The sequence below is a fragment of the Mustela nivalis genome, assembly GCF_964662115.1.
Source record: "Mustela nivalis genome assembly, chromosome: 18".
NCBI lineage: Eukaryota > Metazoa > Chordata > Mammalia > Carnivora > Mustelidae > Mustela > Mustela nivalis.
The window spans coordinates 15,882,738-15,901,663 of NC_139037.1; the positions used below are offsets into that span (position 1 = coordinate 15,882,738).

The following is an 18,926-nucleotide window of genomic DNA, read 5'->3' on the forward strand; positions in this document are numbered from 1 at the left end:
AAGAAGGCATCATTCTCAGAGACTGAAATGCTGAGGTGTTCTTCTCCGCCAGCTATTCACCACCAAAGAGATTCTGTTTTCTCTAGCTCGAGGTGTCCCTCATGCCTCTGTTGACACAACATTTGCCAATTATATCACTGGTCCTTACCCTGTGAGACTTGACTATTTATCCCAACTTATAACTCACCTAGCAAGTCAAGGAAAAGAGTGAATGGTCTTTGGGATGTGAGGCAACACCTTTGCACAGGCTTGGGGAAAAGAGAACAGGGAAATGGTACCCTGGCTTCTACTGACGCTACACACAAAAGATGCAAACATGCAACCCTCTCTTGCTCCCAACACCTCCCTGGCCAACCCTTAAAATAAATGAGTCCAGAGACAGCTGGTGGCTATCATTACAGGGATCTTTCAAGATGCTGTGGGTAGGGGCACCTGGGTGGCTTGGTGGGTTAAAGCCTCTGCCTTTGGCTCAGGTCATGATCCCAGGGTCCTGGGATCCAGCCCTGAATCGGGCTCTCTGATCAGCAGGGAGCCTGCTTCCCTTCCCCTCTCTCAGCCTGCCTCTCCTCCTACTTGTAATCTCTGTCTGTCAAATAAATAAATAAAATCTTAAAAAAAAAAAAAAAAAAAAGAGGGGCACCTGAGTGGCTCAGTGGGTTAAGCCTCTGCCTTCGGCTCAGGTCATGATCTCAGGGTCCTGGGATCGAGCCCCGCATCAGGCTCTCTGCTCAGCAGGGAGCCTGCTTCCTCCTCTCTCTCTCTCTCTCTCTGCCTACTTGTGATCTCTCTCTCTGTCAAATAAATAAATAAAAATCTTAAAAAAAAAAAAAAAAAGATGCTGTGGGTACTGGCTGAAGTCATACTGTGTTTCTCAAAGCATTACTCCCACTCCTTCCCTGGGATTTGTTCAGGAAGACTAATTTTACTAGTTTTTTCATCTACTCTCTGCAGATAGTAACGATTTACAAATACAGTCATAAGATTCTTTTCCCTAACACTTCCTTTAAACATCTGGAGATTTTGTACACCGTGATAAATAAATAAATAAAATTTTAAAAGTCCCCAAGTCCATCTTCCCCACCTCTCTAACATACCTGGGAATTCAGGTGGCATGGAAGTGAATCTGCACTGTTACCCCACACATAAGATGGGTATGTCAATAAATAAAATTAAGTCATTCCTCATAGCTATAATAAGTATAACATAACTCAGACTCCAAGAGCAGGAGGGAATCATGGATCATCCCCAAAAATAGAAATGCACAACAGAAAATCTCACATATAAAGAACCATTGCTCTAAGCATTTCGTGTGTATACCAAAAGGTCACTGTGGTCACTGCCCCCGCAACATAAAACACCAGTTAAGCTCTGTTCGACAGTCTCTCTTATCCAAATAACCAGCTTAGCCAGTCCTGATCGCTGACAAGGAACCCCTGACCCTCCCGAGAATCCTGAATTCTGTACTCCCCTCTGGACCTCCTTAACACAGTAAGTCAGTTGGAAATTTCCAGGAGTTTCTCACATTAATTGTTCCCTGCCACCTCCCAACAGGTTTTCAATAGCTTTGAGCACCTTCCTAGCTCCTACTCATCCACAAGGGGGGGCTCTTACCGCGATCTCCCACCAAAGCAGTTTGTGCTGGGGGGCTGGTGACGGTTCTCTGGAGCAACAGCAGTCCCACTGGATTCTCTCGAGGGTGGCTGGGATCCTAAACAGGAGACCCATCACAAGAAAAGACAGAAACATTGAGAAGCTCAACCTTTGTTTGAGATGTGGCTCAGGAGCAAAGTCCAGTTCGCGCATCCAAGTGCCCCACCACATGGGACCCTGGCAGTCTAGCCAGCTGCGGCCTCCAGCAGGAACAGGAATAGGACAGCCAGATGGGATTCGAGCAGGGCCCCAGAGCAGAGGCGCTCAAACCTGGGAAACAGCTCTTCTTCTCCAAGACCTTCAAGAACATCTGAGGCACTTATAAGCAACTTGCCTGTGCATTTAATAAACTTCAGCCGCATCATAGGAGACAGAGAGCAGATGCTGACCAGGCAAAGTAGGGGCAAGCAGTGGGAGCATTTGTCTGTATCGCAACCAGAAAGCTTTTTAAAAATCCAAAGCCAATTCAATTCAAATCAAATCATGACACTCTTGCTCAAGACTCCTCAACAGCTTTCGGCTTCTTAGGATGAAGTCCAAAATCCTCACCAAGGTCTTCAAGACTGTGGTGATCTGAACTGACCTGCTCTTATGGGCTTACCTGCCACCACCCTCCTTCTTGCTCTCCCTGGTCCAGCCACCCGGACCACTTCTGCTTCCACTGTAGGCTAAGCTTATTCCCACCTCAGGGCCTTTGCACAGGGGATCCCTCTACCTCTTATTCAGCCACCCCATTCCCAAACCTCCATCTTGGCCTATCTAAACTCTTCAACTCCAGTGGGTCTGAGCTTCCTCAAAGAAATCTTTCCTGGCCCCCAATTTAAGTGAGATCCCCCTAAAGTATGAGAATCTCCTATCACCTGGTACTTTTACTTCATCGCTTTTGTCATGATTACAATTACATAATTATTTCTTCGTTTACCTGTTTCATGTCTAACATCCCTGCACCCACCAAGTAAATCATGAGCTTCTAGGAGTAGAGACCATATGAATTTGCCCCTGTCATCTGGCTAGCACCTGGTCCAAGATTTAATACATACCAGGTGCTCAATTATAGAAATACGTGCAGAATGAGTTAATGATGCATGTTTCCTCCTCCATGCACCTACAGTACCCGAAGCATCACTCCATCCAGGGAGGATTCTCCAGTCAAGGCCCATCCAATTACTGAGATTCTACCCAAATTCCCTTAAATTAGAATTCAAATTTCACTCCCTTGAAGCTCCAGAAAGGCTGTTTAGGGCTTGGAAAGTGCTATAGTTACCTCACATTTAACAAGAAAAATTGTGGAGAAACCCAATCCATCTCAGACCTCAGACTTCATGAAATAATTTCCTGCTAGATCCAAAGGTGACTAATTTCAGACTAGATCAAAAGAAACAAACTGCCCTCACTCAGGACAAAGTGGGAGATACTCCAATTTCCCTGCTTCTGCCTGTATTTTGCTAGGGTGAATCTCTAAGACATACAGTCCCCTTTCCCAACCAATACCGTCATATAAAAGTCACCTCCAAGATCCCCCAGGAAGTGTAACTGTACTGGGAGGAAAAAATGGGCCCAAGTAACATTTAATAAAGACACTTTATGTTCCAGAGCCCATGTGGGATGAAAAGATATTTTCTCTGCCCTCAAAGCAAAACAACAACACACTTGACATTAATTTTGGTCCTTTATCAGAAAGCTGCCCTTAAAAAACCATGTCACAGTTTTGATCATGCTAAGATTGTTAGGAGGATTCAGGACTAGCTACAGTCAAGGGCTGAGTGGGACCCAAAGGCAGGTACCTGGCGAGAACCAAGCCCCGGGCACGCCCCACCCCATCCCTGCCCCACCCCATCCCGGCACAGCCCCAGGGAGCAGGGCGGCACTCACCGTCTGTCACGGCGCTGCCATTAGGCACACTTCCCAGATCAACAGTTGGCCCGTCCAGGAAAATTGTCAGCTCACCACCCGAGACAACACCGCCTTTGTTCTCCGTCTGCAGGTTCAGGGTCAGCTGCGTGTTCTCCACTGTTGAACACGAAAAGCAACAGGGATGGACTAAACCAAATGCACCCCAAGTTAGGATTCTGTAAGTTCTCTGCCCTCATTTAACCTAGTCTGGCACCCCAGGCAATATTTTTCTGTCACTTCGAATCTGTCTTGTGGCATGGAAAGAGGAATGGGAAGGAATAGGTCTCATTGTCATCACTGTTGTATTAGACTGCGGGGAAAGGCTGGACTCTTGTTTTTCTAAACACGTTGTATCTTTATAATTTCAATGTGACTGATCTGTTTGGTTATGCTTGCAGGGCTGTGATTAAAGTCCAGAGATACTGATGGCATATAGGGGAAGCAGTGAGAAGCAGCATCCCCCTATCCACATAAAGAACGGTGGCAAAAAAAGAAGAGAAACAGGTCAGGAGACCTGAGGAAATGTCATCAGGAGTCATCTCTAGATGAGGAATTAAAGATTATCTGTATGTTAAAAATATTGTTTTTAATTTTCACTTCTGAAGATGTTTCACTTAGAAATAAGGAAAAATGTTTAAGCAACAGAAGTTCAACAAAGGTAAGTCAGCCCCACAACAGTCACACGGCCCTGGGTTAGTCCCTGAGGAAAAAGCAGTCGACAAGTAGCTCTGTAAGGAGTAAGAAGGCACCTCACTGTCGCCTGGCCCCTAGAACACCAGGCAGTCAAGTCCTGTGGGCGAGCAAGAAGAGTCAGGAAACCACAGCAGAAAAACAGAACAAACTGACACGAGGCAGAAGCCCCAAGCCCTCCATGGTCTGGAAACTGCTGTACCCCACCCCCCAAACCTCACCACCAAGCTTGGCCACAGGGAACAGCTTCCACCCAGTTATGCTCAGGAGCTAAAACCTCCAGTTCAGGGTCACTCGGTAATGACCGAGAGAACAGCATTTACGAGGATTTCCAAAGGGCATGCGGTTGTTCCATGCCTTCCCACACCTTACAGAGCCAGGCTAGGAGAGCACCACATATTCCAACCTCCTTCCCCACCCACCACCCACGAAACCACCTGCTCTACTCTATCTCTTAATTGCTACTCTATTATTATAAGCTATCTCACTGGTTTTCTATCACGAAGCAGCATATGCATAAAAAAGTCTCTCTTTTAAGTACTTTCTAGAAACAAATTCCCCCAACTAAAAAAGCCAGCCCCAAATCTAAGATACAGACACAATCCTTTAAGAACCAAGGAAAAGTCTGGATCAATTCAAGGATCTACTATAAGAATGTGGAAACCAGGGGCGCCTGGGTGGCTCAGTGGGTTAAGCCGCTGCCTTCGGCTCAGGTCATGATCTCAGAGTCCTGGGATCGAGTCCCGCATCAGGCTCTCTGCTCAGCGGAGAGCCTGCTTCCCTCTCTCTCTCTGGCTGCCTCTCCATCTACTTGTGATTTCTCTCTGTCAAATTAATAAATAAAATCTTTAAAAAAAAAAAAAAAAAGAATGTGGAAACCAGTTACCTTTGCCTGCTCAAGTTCTCCTAAGTATCTCTACCTTCCCTCACTCTCTCTTGCCTGTAATGGATCTCTCCAAGTCCTTTTGAGCCTGTTGCTACTTTCAGTCAGTTTCACTCAGGGGCTTGGTGAGCTCCAAATATTTCTATAAAGTAATACCTGTAATCTGAAAACGAGTTCCTTCAAAAGTCTAGCTCTTGGGAAAGAACTGAAGCCTTTCGACCACCAGCACCCCTTTGCCAGCCTTGCAAATGAGCCACCCAGAAAGGAGGGCCTCCAGCCCCAGTTGAGCCTTCAGACAACTGTGGTCCAGCCACCATAGAGACTAGAACCTCATGAGAGATCCTAGGCCAGATCTCCCAGCTAAGCCACTCATAAATCCTGACCCACCGAAACCCGCAGGTAATAAATACTTATTATTATTGCTTAAAAGAGAAGTCAAGGGGTGTCTCCCTACTGTATTATGCAGGATCCAGGGCCTAAGTCCCTAGCAGGTAGTACAGCACAGAGGTTCAGGACGGGCACCAGCCAGGCAGACTGGGTTCAAATCTCAATTCCACTACTTAGTAGCTATAGCATTATGCAAATTATTTAACACGAGCCTCAGTCTCCCCACCTGGAAAACAGGAATAGCAAGAGCACATTTATTAGGGCCTCGCAGGCTCCTAATAGCCTGTCATTTTTATTATCTCCCTGTTGACTTTCCTGTCTTCAGGCTGAAGAGTCCCAATTTCTCTTGGTCTAACTTGTTCACTGTGAAGGTGTACTTCTCTGGACCTTTTGGAGCCTTTTCCAGGTTGGAGCAACAAACTTCAAAAAGTCTTCCAAGGTGAGCTACCTAACCATCCCAAGGACCAGTCACCTTCTCATCTTGATTCTAGGACACTTCCGAAAGATGCCCTGCCTTCTGAACTCAGAAATGTGCTGGGATGAGCATTTCAAAAGGGTTCCTTGATTCTTTTCTCCGTATCTCAAAAACCATTATTTTACAAATGGAGTGTGGGCATGGCTTTCCCTCCTTTCTGGAGGGATGATATTGGTCAAAGGGAAGCTAGGGGAGCCCCAGGCTTCTTGTTGCTTATTTCAAACTCCTGAAAGTCATACTGCCATGGTCCTCTGACAGAAGCCACAGGCATAATTTGAAGTTATCTCTACACGGTCTCGTCTTAAGGTTCCAACTTAGCTCTTCTCTCTACCCATTAGTCACGTCCAGTAGTCATTATATACTTGTAGGCTCCAAAGTGACCTTGCAATGCCTTGAGATACATTTTGCCTTCCCAAAAACCTAGGGAGGAGGGACATCTTTCCTCTTTAAACAAAACTTTTCAGACCATAATTCCTCCTTTGTTCTATTTACTAAAAAAAGAGAGTCAGAGAGACCTCTGACCATCGCCGTCCTCACCAAGTGATCAAATGAAGCATTCCTAAGAGCGAGACAAGCTCACACACACACACACACACACACACTTTCCTGACGTGATGCAGCATGAGGCACACAACATCATTTTTAAAGTCTTCTTGCTAAAAGCACTGAGCCTGAATTCAATTAAGCCACTCAATCTCCTTCCCGACATACATGAAATAAGGGGACAGAGAAATAAATTCAACAGTGCCACGAGGAAGCAATCAGACAAACCCAGAATATGGGACATCTATACAATAACTGTCCTGGGCTCTTCAAAAAGACAATGTCATCAAATGGATTTCTTTTCTGAAGATAGTGGGACAAGGAGGAGACTCTTTTAGATCTGAGCAAACATAACCACCAAATGCCATGCAATGTTTTATTAAACATTAGTTTGAAAAAAATATTCTTGGGGTGGAGTGCCTGAGTGACATAGTCAGTTGAGTGTCTGACTCTTGGTTTTAGCTTAGGTAGTGATCTCAGGGTCATGAGATCGAGCCCAGTCTCAGACTCCATGCTCAGCACAGAGTCTGCTTAAGACTCTCTCCCTCTCTCCACCCCTTCCCCCCACAACACTCTCTCTCAAATAAATAAATAAAATCTAAAAACAATATATTCTTGGGGTAAGTGGAGAAATTTATATCCAGACTGACTGGATATTAAATGTTGTCTGAAATGACTGTTAATTTTCTTAGGTTCAATAAGAACATGTGGTTTTACATATGAACGCTCCTAGTCTTGAGAGATGCAAGAAGATTTTGAGGGTATCTACAATTACTGAATGGTTCTTATAGGAGAATAATCTGCAGTTCTGGGGAAGGAAGTGTCACGATAGCTGCAATTTACCTTCAACTGCTTTGGGGGGAAAATGCATGTGCCCACGGGGCTCACACATACAGATAAAACAAATGCAACAAAATGGTAACAAGTGTCGGGTCAAGGTGGAGGGCCTCTGGGTGTTCATTATATTCTTCTTCCCATTCTCTTGTCTGTTCAAAAATTTCATAATACAAAGTTGGCAAAGGGTTTTTTTTTTTAATTGGCAAGGCTATTAAAAAATTAAACCTCTGAGAACAGAACACCCCATTATTCTCTTTGAAAAAAATACCTGAGCCAGGGGAGCCCTACAATGCATAATGGGACTAAAGAAACCATTAGCTAATTGAGTGACAGACTTGAGCGTACAGGGGAGGCTGAAAGGAGTAAGTGTGGCTGGAAAACATACACTGGAAGCTGAGTTATAAATAGCAGCCTTAGCCAGTTCGCCTCTGGGGCCCTCGGGTTTCACTACAGCCACGCGGACAACTCTACAAAGGGCCTTTCTCTCGCAGCAGGTCTTCCTACTGCCTTTTGAGGCATTGCTCAAACACCAAGAAATCGCTGAAAAAAGGGGCATGGTAAGACGACTGCCATAAACCAGAATGAGACTGTGCCCAGGAAGCGCACCAGTCACTCTCAGCCTCGTCATCCCACCCCACCCATGGTCATGGCGTCCACGTGTGTGTAGAGAGCACCTACCTACTAGTTGAGTCACTGAGACTTTTTTTTTTTAAGATTTTATTTATTTATTTGACAGAGAGAGAGTACAAGTATGCAGAGCAGCAGGCAGAGGGAGAGGGAGAAGCAGACTCCCTGCTGAGCAGGGAGCCTGATGCGGGACTCGATCCCAGGGCCCTGGGATCATGACCTGAGCCGAAGGCAGCCACTTAACTGACTGAGCCACCCGGATGCCACGGGTCACTGAGATTTAACAGCAACCAAACAGACAAAAATTGTGTGCCTGGGTGTTTCTATTCAAGTTAGGGAAAACAGACAATTAGCAATTTTTTAAAAGACAACTGCATCATCTGTCAGAAGGCGGCAAGGGCAGGAAAAACCAATGCACAGAGCAAAGAAGAGGGTGAGTGCTAGAGATGGCCATTAGGACTTGCCGTTGTGAGAAAAGCTCGCTGGGGAGGTGACAACTGAGCAGAGACTAAAAAGAGGAAGAGCCAGGGGAAGCCGGGTAGGTGTCTGGAGGAAGAATATTCAAGAATATTCTGCAGAGAGAAAAGGAAGCACAGAGGCCCCACATAGGAGCAGGCCTAGTGTGTCTGAGGAATGGCAGGGAGGCTGGCGTGGCTGGAGTGGATGAGGGACGACATGAGCAGATGAGGGCAGGAGATGGGTCCCTAGAGCCCACAAGGAAAGTCTTAGAAGCTCCCACAAGGTCTCTGCATTTCCTCTGCGTGAGACTGGGAGCCACTGGGGGGCTATGAGCAAGGAAGGGCCATGAGTGGTGCTGCAGTGGATTCCCTCGGGCTGTGGGAGGAGCAAGGGCTGAGGCAGACGAGACCGGGGAGGAAGTCAGTGCGATATTCCAGGTGCAACAGCTGCTGGCGTGGGCCAGGACGATGGCAAGGTCTTCTAGGAACACAGCTTAAGGAAGACTACCATGGCTTCCTCCCTAGCGTGTGTTAGGAAAGACCCGTGATTCCCCAACCACATGGGCCCACCAGTCTCTCGGAGTCTTGGGGCAAAGGACAGGCAGGTGCTGCAGAAAGGGCCAACTTAGAGCATGGCTCGAGGAAGTCTGATTCAATTAGAAGCAGATGGAACATATATAATGAAAATATCCCGCTGGCAAGAGGCTTCCGTTCTCTGAGAAAGCCAAAGGCCTGAGCTCATGCTAACTTCAGCAGTCAACAAATGTACTTCAGTTACAGGACTGTGCCCTTCTGTTCTACATACTGTCTGGTTAGCCAGGCCTTATAATGCTACATAACATGAAGGTCAAGACAGCAGTAGAGCTGACTATCAGATCCTAGGGAAAGAATCTGGAAAATGTCAAGGACCATGCCAGGAGAATCCTTCAAACGCTGGCATACCAAGAGTGACCAGCAAACATCCAGATGCTTCCTAATAGAGGCACAAGCCACCTCGTCAGAAAGGAAAACAGAACCTGATCAGATCAAGTCTCTTGATCTACCTTTGAATTTACAGGAGACACGGAAGGACAGAGGAACAGCAGCAAGATCCAAAAGGTGGTGAAGTACAGGACAAGCTGTCCAGTTTTTGCAACACTGAACCGGTGTGGACAAAAAGAAGGAGAATGTATCGGTTAAAAGAGACTGAAGAGACATCAGCGCCGTTCGGATCCTGATTCAAACAAAGCGAACAAACGGATGTTAGAAACTTTAAGACAACTAGGGGATGTAAAACTGATAATACTTAAATAACTACCATTATGGTTTTTAGGTATGAAATTGGTTTTATAGTTATGGGAGCCCTTCTCTTTTAGAGCTCCCTACTAAAATATCTGTGAATGAAATACACCTGGGCTTTAAGGAAAAATGACCGAGGAGACACCTGGGTGGCTCAGTCCATTAAGAACAGACTCTTGATTTCTGCTCACCTCATGATCTCAGGGTGATGAGACTGAGCTCTACCAAGGGCTCTGGTCTGGGGAGGCAGGGGAGCCGGGTCTGCTTGAGGTTCTCTTTCCTTCTACCTCTGCCCCGCCCTAGCTTGCAGGCACCCACTCTCCCACTCTCAAAAAATAAATTAAATGGGGGAGAAAAAAAAAAAAAACCAAAACCCTAACCCAGTAGGGGGTGGAGTAAGAAGAAAGATGAAACAGGAATGGCCACTGTTGATGGCTGTGGAGCTGCATGACAGACACTCATGGACTCTTCTGTCCACTTTCATGAATGCGTGACATTTTCTATAATAGCTCCCCCCACCCAAGCCAGCATACCTAAGGCACAAACAGTGACTGGAATCAACTAAAAATAAGAATTTTACATTAAATATACAGTCTGAAGAACAAAAAGGTAGGGGATCCACAATCAAGATGCTTCGGGAGGCACTCCTACTCTCATTTTTCCTTACTTCAAAGCCTCAGATTTACAAGTGGCTTCGAGTTAATCATTTCCTATTGGGAAGAGCGGTTACGTGCAATAAAGATGAGTAATATTTTTCTAAGAGTTACTTTTTCCCTTCCTTGACTTGGACTTTTTATCGTGTTTTTTGCATATGGTATTAATAAGTATAGATAAATAGAACATGGAAGTTGCCTTCCTTATTCCAACAAAAGAGAAAATGAGGTAAACCAGAACTGCCAAACTATGCCACTGGTAATGGGATTCAGTTACGAAATCCAGAACTCCTGCCTAGACAGCTTCACTGTGGTGTGTGAGAAAGAATGTTCAACTTTAGAATCTTCTATCATCACTGCCTCTCCCGCTCACACAGCATGACAATGTATATGCATGTACACACATATCTTTTTAAAAGGAAAGATCTTGGGGTGCCTGGGTGGCTTAGCCCATTAAACGTCCAACTCCTGATTTCAGCTCAGGTCTTGATCTCAGCGTTGTGAGATCAAGCACCATGTTGGGCTCCATGCTGAGTGTGGAGACTCCTTTAAAAAAAAAAAAAAAAAGAGAGAGATCTTATTTTTTTCTTTTTCTTCCTCACTCAGAATACAAATGTAAAGATTTACCAGGAAATGTGAGAAAAATAAAACAGGACACAAAAGTAAGATACTTTTAAAGGAGACTAAGTACTCTCGGGTCAAGTGTCTCGGAAGCCCAATGAAGATGTGATTGATCTGGCCTTAACTGAGCTGCTCAGTGGAACAAACAAACCTTCTTCCTGCCTCCCTCTGCCCTCAGTCCCATAGGCCCATCAAAAGAAAGTGAAAATAAGCAGGGCATTCATTAACAGGTCAGTGTTCATTCTACACAGAGCTGTGAAACACTGGAGCACAGAGGAACGGAACCGGAGGAAATTCCAGAAGGGCAGAGAGTAAATAGTCTCCTTTCCATTCCCCAGCTCCCTGTAACTCAGACACACACAGGCTGGAGTGTACCCCAGGTTTAAAGAGAACACTCTTTCACATTCCCTTTGCAGTAAAGGAAGCCAGAGGCTTCCAGGATTTACTGTTACGATGTCTCTTTGGCTTCCAAACTTACCCAGAGCCTAACAAGAGAAAGTCTTTTCTAGCAAACCACCATCAGATTATAAACATTGGAATTCTTGTTGGGGTACCAGTGTTGACTTGGCTTCATCCCATCTCCCCTCAGCCCCCATTACTGACAATTTGGCAGGCTCTTCCTAGAACACAAGGTGCAAAGAAGAGTCTACTCTGGTCTTGAAGCCTCTTCTGTATGGTGCTGCTGAGAGTCCCTCAATGGTCCCTAAATCAAAGTTTAGGTCTATGGGGGTTGCATTAACTCCACTAAAAATGAAAATAGCTTCATTTTACAAATCCAGGTTGTAAACTTTCATATTCTCTCTCTCGTTCTTATTCATTCCTTCAAGAAGCATTTTCTAGGCCTCCACTATCCGTCTGACACTGGGTGAGAGGCTGGTTTATAACGAAGAATGAAAATAGACTAAGTCTCTGCATTGAGGAAACTCAAAAGTCACTTGAGAGAAAAGGAACTAAAAAATCTCACAAAGCATGTATAACTGCAACTATATTAACAGACATCATGGAAGACATCTATGGTCTCATGAGCACTGGATAGCTGGTCTCATCAATGCATCAGGGAAAATTTCCTAAGGAACTGACAACTCAACTGTGCTCTGAAGTTTCAGGCACAGAGCACATTGAAGGGTGGGATAGAATATAGAGGAAGACCAAGTGAGGCAGAGGAAATACCATGTGCAAAGGCCTTGTGGCACAAACGCACTCAAGAAATTGAACACAGATGAGTGGGGATGGAATGGAATGTGATCCAATTGGGGTAGATGACCCAGGTGGTGGCCATACATGGCAGTGCCTCGTGGGCCCGCCATGTTGAAAAGTTTCTCTCTATCCTAAGAGTACGAGCATGGTACTTAAGGGTTTTTAATCGAGCTGTGACAAGATCAGCTTTGTGATTTCAAAAATCGTTCTGTCTGCAGTGTGGAAAAGACTGGAGGGAAGTAAGGACGGATACAGGCAGAGCAGACAAGAGGGTGAAAGAAAAGACCAGGCCAACAGAGGTGGAGATGAAAGAGGTGGGAAAATTTGTAAAGGTAAAACCCAAGAGAATCTTAAAATAGATTAGCAAAGTAAACAGGCAAGAGCAGTCGAAGTATTGAAGATGACTCCCGAGTTTCTAACTTATTTTAAATAAATAAATGGTGGATCTACAAACTGAAATATGGAACAGTGGAAAAGGGTCAAGCCTGGGAAAGAGTCAGTGAGTTAAGATTTGGACAGGTTTCTGACATATGCACAAGAAGACAGCAAGAAAACAGTCAGGTATGTGGGCATGGAGCTCATGGGAGAGATCTAGGCTGGAGATTCAAATCTATGGGTCACCTGCACATGGTGGTTATGCATAAAGAGGAGGTACGGACAAGAATGTGAGCACAGAAGAAGATGGAATGATAGGAAACTCAGCTAACAAACAGATGACGATGACCTTGCAAAACAGAGAATAGTTAGAGAGGCAACAGGGAAATCAGAAAGGACTCCCGAGAAGGCAGGAAACACAGGCTCCAAAGCATGGATGGAGACTCCACCCTTAGAAAGAGGAAGAGGGACACCTCCTCTCCTACCAGAGGAAAGAGGGAGGAGGAATTAGGCACGCGCATCCTCATTTTAGTACATGACAGATTTTGTTAATCATCATCATCCTTATTTCTCTAAACTCAAGTCAAAAGCCAAAGTCCATGCAGAAACAGACATTTTTTCTTCACTTACAAGAAAAAAAAAAAAGCACACAGGCATACACTTTTCAGAACTGGCCCCTCGTCACAGTCATCCACCGAGAAAGGTATATTAGAGACAAAGTCTCTCTTGAACCAACTGAAGGTCCTTTTAACACAGGATACAAAAGGCCTCATTTTGGTAAATCTCAATGTCAAGCTGTAGCATATTTTTTAATTTTTCAAGGGGGAATAAATTTTTCAGGGGGAATAAATACAGATCTGGGAAAGCCAGGTCTTCAGAATAAACTATGAATCCATCTGAGTTACTGCTACCTCGTCATTAAAGCTCCTTGTCCCTAATGGGAAGGAAAGTCCTTGTCACCCATGAAAGTAATTCCTAGATTCCTATACCACAGACCCTTAACAGCTCATCCATTCTCTGTGCCCTCAGGGAAACTCAGCAACACACCACGTCTCCCGGGTGGTACAGGATCAAAGCCATGCTTATAAACATGGCAGGGGAAGGCTTTCAATGAACAAACCTCTCCTTTTCAAAGGTCTTTAAATATAAAATGTAGGAGCCCAGCTAGAAGAGAACTTTCACCATTAAGATTCTGCTTTTAAAAAGTCAGTAGTTATAAACTTCCAGTTATAAAGACTGAGGATGTAATGTACAACATGGTGATTACAGTTAACACTGATCTATTCGAGAAAGTAACTAAAAATTCTCATCGCAAGGAGAAAAACACATTTTCTTTTTTCTTTCTGAATCTGTTTGAGGTGATAAACATTAGCTAAACTTGTGGTAATCATTCCGCACACACACGCAAAAATCTCCTTTGTAAGCAACTGCTTTTTAAAAATTAGAATGTCAGATAAGTGAAATGAAATGCTATGCCACAATGAAGGTATGGATTAATGATTACAAAGAGTATATAAGAATATAAAACATTATTCACACTACATTGAGTTAAAAAAAAAAACAAGAAGTTATAGAATGCACCCTATTACTAAAATCCTATAAAAATAAATATGTAAAGGGACAAAGAAATAAATGAACCAGAGAAAGACAGTAAGTTGTGTTTGAAGAGTAAGATTATGAAACAAGGTTTTATTTTTTTAAATTTCCATTATCTGCATAGTGGACAATTTTTTTTCTATCAGTTAGACAGAAATCTATCAGATAGAAATGCCTATCAGTTAGACATGTACCTGGAAGTGTTTACACATGAAATGACAGGATGTCTACGATTTGCTTTCAAACACTCCCCCCAAAAAAGTTGGGTCTGGAGGCTAAAGACAACCTGACACATGCTGATCCTTCTTAAAAGTGGGTAACAAGTATGGGATGGTTCATTACACTGCTCTACATTAATTTATGTTTGATACTTTCCATAATAAAAAGTTTTTTTAAATGTCCCATTTATGCTATAAAATATTGCCTTCACAATAAATAATAAGAACTTAAAAAATAAAAAATAACAACAGCAGGCTTATTATGAAAAACTGAAATGGGGCATCTGGGTGGCAGTCAGTTGAGCATCTGACTCTTGGTTTTGGCTCCGGCCATGATCTCAGGGTTGGGAGACTTGACTTTGCATTGGGCCCTACGCTCAGTGCAGAGTCTGCTTGAGATTCTCTCTCCCTCTGCCTCTGTCCCTCCCACTCATGCTCTCTCTCTCTCTGTCTCTTTCTCTAAAATAAATAAGTCTTTTTAAAAATTAAAATAATATGCAAATGCAAAGAAAACACCTGCGCCATAGAAGCACACATTCCAAATCCCTTCCCCAGGATATAACTCATAGTTGTCGACTTTGTTTGAAGTCATTGTACTTGTCAGCAGTAACATGAATACACATAAACTACACATCCAAAACTGACTTTAACCTTCGATTTTTCACTTAATGTGTTCCATGAATCTTCAAAAATATATACAGAAGCAATCTATCCATTTAGGGGGCTTTTCGGATCGAGGAAGGGGCATATTCAAGGTGAATTCAGCCTGGTCTGTAATGCCCCCCTCTATGAGAATGAATGTATGTAATGTGTGTTTAAGTGAACACTGATTAAGAGAAGGGAGGAGAAGCGAGAGGGAGGGAAGGAAGGCACAGAGATCATAACCTGAGAAATGGGCGCCGTGCTGTCCTATGCATCATAAACAGCATCCCCCAAGCCAGGGGTGAAGATCTCCACCCTGTACCTAACAGCGGCCCTAAACGCCACCATCTAATTACGGCATCCGCGCTCTGGTGCACTATCGCTCTCCCTCCCGACACGCCACTTTCTGCCAAGAGTTAAGTCTCCTCCTCTAAGAAAAATACTCTGAGCATCCTGGAAGACTGGGGGAAAAGGGAAAGTAATACACTCAAGTGGGATAAATAAGGCTTCATCCTAATACTCTTCCAGCAGCCACAATGCCTGCCCTAGGAGAACCTGGGAGACTCGAATGGATAATCGGGCAGAAGCCACTCCCAAGTAACTGGCGTAAAATAGAGACCTGAACATTAGATGAAATGTTGCAGGGGTTTCTTTTTGTTGTGTTGTGTTGTGTTGTGTTGGCAAGGGGAAGGAAACAGCTCATATCCGGGCAACAGTCTCATTTTCCTATCACTGATTCTGGGCTCTCCGCAAGGCCACCATTTCAGGCCTAAACAGCTGTCAGTTTAGAATTGAAATGCTACACATCTGATTAGAAACACTACAGGTTCTCTAGGACATGGCACTATGCCTCTGTGGGGAAGGCTTAAGAGGAATGAGAGGAGTTTCTAGAACTGTACAAACAGTACAGTCCTATACTAACAACCTAATTTAGGAGGAAAGTCTCCCAAGTCTTCCTTAAGTTAACAACCTCCAGGCCTGCACTGTCCAATGTGGAAGCCCCAAGCTACACATGGCCAGAGCACTAGAAATGAGACCCGTCCACACTGAGATGTGCTGCGAGGGTATAACAACATACCAGATTTCAAATGCACGACATACACACAAAAAAGAATGCAAATATCCCTCAGTAATAGCTTTCTTTATACTGGTTATATATAAATCGATAACACTTGGGGTATACTAAATAAAATACAGTACTAAAATTAATTTCACCCGCTTATTTTTGTTTTCACTTTTTTTAATGTGGCTACTAGAAAATTTTAAATTATATATGTGGTTCACATTATATTTCTACTGGCCAGTACTGTTCCAGTGCCTCCTCCCTGCCAATTTTTGGTCATAATCTTGAGCAGCTCTCACCACAAGGCCCGGATGGCACCAAGGGCCATCTCTGTATGACTTAACAGCACCAAGCCCATTCTTGCCTCAAAGCTTCCCAAGTGTTCCCTCAGCCTGGAATGCTTTTCTCCTGTTGGCCTAGGCATCCCTTCACATCCCCTGGAGTTCTTCCGCAGGGAAGCCTTCCTTGACACCCCCCACCTCGGGATAGATGAAGTCCTCAGTGAAACAGTCCCAGAGCATCTTGTACTTCCTTCCATCACGTCTGTCACCCCTGGACTAGTGTCTTGTACTGACCTACTTAATGTCTGCCCGGTTCCCTCTCTAGATCCTAAATTCCAGGACAGTGCCTTGCTCATTCCACCTCTCCAGCATCTTGCCCAGAGCTGAAGGTAAAAATTTACCATGTGAATGCTGGTAAGTAAACTCCATATCCACTCCCTACTCCAGGCAGGTCCCACAATCCTGAGAAAATGTGCAAGAGTGCAGATTTCCTCTCATACAAAACCCTTCTCCAACACTGAGACATCCTTACATCTAAAATGGCAAAAAAACAAGATGGAGGGAAGAATGCCTTGACCACCTACCACGGACTAAAATGCAGGAGGTCACAATACACCTCTAGAGGAAGAGAAAGGGTAACAGCCGTGGCTGGCATTCGTGTTTCAAGGGGTAGAAACACTCTTTGCTCAATATATGCTCCCAGGAGGGAGGGTGACGGGCTTCCAAAACCGAGAGGCTTACAGAACACTCCAGAGGCAGCAGTAAACCCCAGGCTACGCTGAGGCAGCCACGTACAGGGGAAAAGATTCCTGACAGAAAGCTTTTCTTCTTCCTTCAAGTGAGGTTTCACAAGGCAACCTCTCTGCTGGTGACACAGAGAGTGGGTCTGTTTTAACATTCATCGCAGGGGCCTGTGTGTTTACTTTTGAGACTTCTGGCTAAAAGGACCTTTTCTTTCAAACAGCTCTCCACTGACACCAAAGCCACGAACTGGGCCCGGCTGTAACTCTGAGAAGCTGGGGATGTGGGGTTGGGGGGGGGGGGTGCTTCTGGCTTCTTTGGGAATTCCTTGAGGTTCTGGCTTGGCCATATCTGCCTGAGGTGCAGATGATGGAAAGCAACACACAGAGAGCTTTTCAGAGAGTATTAAAGACGGTTTTAAATCCCAATGCCTGGCATCTGGTGCCAATCAAGAAAACAGTAGTCACTGATGTAACTGCAACCAGACCAGGGCAAAATGAAACAAAGGCTTGCATTTGGAGGCTAGGGATGGATTCAGCCTGATGCCTCCCCAGAGCAGGCACTCGGGACTACCCTGGCCCCACCTCTGCCTCAGAGGTGAGTCATGACACTGGCCACAAAAACCGAAGTCACAACAAAAAATGTTCATCCTCACTAATCTAATTGAGGACATATAAAATATAGGGCCTATATTTTAGACATATGTGTTAGTGTCTTGTGTTCTAGGCACAGGAGTGAAGGGATGCCCGAGAGTGAACAAAAATCAAACAATGCCTGCTCCGTGAAACTTACATTCCAGTAGTAGAGGGCAAGGAGTGATATACACTAAATATATCGTATTATATAGGGATAGTGCTAGAAAGAAAATAAAGCAGAGAAAGGAGCAGGGAATGCTGGGTAGGGAAGAATTGCAATTAAGACCATTTGGCCAAGGCCAAATGATTCCATTTGTACAAAATGTGCAGAAAAGGCAAATCTACAGACACAGAAGGTAGATTTGTGGTTGCCAGAAGTGGGGGGTGGAAACGGAAATTAATGGTAAGTGGGCATAAGAGATCTTACTGGGGTGCTGGAAAAGCTCATGGGAATGATGCCTAACTTGGTAAAATTTTTAAAAATCACTGAATTGGGGCACCTGGGTGGTTCAATCAGTTAAGCATCTGCCTTTTGCTCTGGTCATGATTCCAGGGTCGTGGGATCGAGCCCTGAGTCAGGCTCCCTGCTCAGTGGGGAGTCTGCTTCTCCCTCTCCCTCTGCCCCTCCCCATCCACATGCTCTCTCTCACTCTCTCTCATAAATTTTAAAAATAAAATCAATGATTTAAAAATCACTGAATTAGGGGTGCCTGGGTGGCTCAGTAGGTTGAGCCGCTGCCTTCAGCTCGGGTCATGATCTCAGGGTCCCGGGATCGAGCCCCGCATTGGGCTCTCTGCTCTGCGGGGAGCCTGCTTCCTCCTCTCTGCCTGCCTCTCTGCCTACTTGTGATCTCTGTCTGTCAAATAAATAAATAAAATCTTAAAAAAAAGAAATCACTGAATTCTACACTCCTGAAATACAAAGAATAGTCAAAGAAAGCCTCCATGGGATGGTATCTGAGTAGACGGGAAGAGGGTGAGGGAGCAAAGCCATGAGGACACGAGGAAGAATATTTCAGGAAGACGGTAAGGTCAGTGCCAAGGCCCTGAGGCCAAGATGAGCAGTGGGTTAGAAGAACAGCAAGGAGGCTTTGGGACCAGAGTGGGGCCTGTAGAGGGGGATAATGGTTGAGATAACAGAGGAGTGACAGGAAGATCAGGGAGGGCCTTTTAGGCCAATAGG

The 18,926-nt window shown here is 44.7% G+C and overlaps 1 protein-coding gene and 1 long non-coding RNA gene across 4 annotated transcripts in view; one reads left to right on the forward strand and one right to left on the reverse strand.

The window, feature by feature from the left end:
* The window catches only part of WWP2 (WW domain containing E3 ubiquitin protein ligase 2), a 147,652-nt gene that overhangs the window by 77,819 nt on the left and 50,907 nt on the right, over nt 1–18,926 (reverse strand). For all 3 annotated transcript variants that reach the window (XM_082711686.1, XM_082711687.1, XM_082711688.1), the window contains 2 exons: nt 3,523–3,660; nt 1,612–1,708 (listed from right to left, as the gene is read on the reverse strand). In XM_082711686.1, the coding sequence (XP_082567812.1) occupies nt 1,612–1,708; nt 3,523–3,660 (235 nt within the window). The remainder of the gene's footprint in view (nt 1–1,611; nt 1,709–3,522; nt 3,661–18,926) is intronic.
* On the forward strand, nt 3,579–4,121 carry LOC309853584. Its single transcript, XR_014305817.1, has 2 exons — nt 3,579–3,721; nt 3,942–4,121. It is a non-coding gene; the product is annotated as an uncharacterized lncRNA (long non-coding RNA).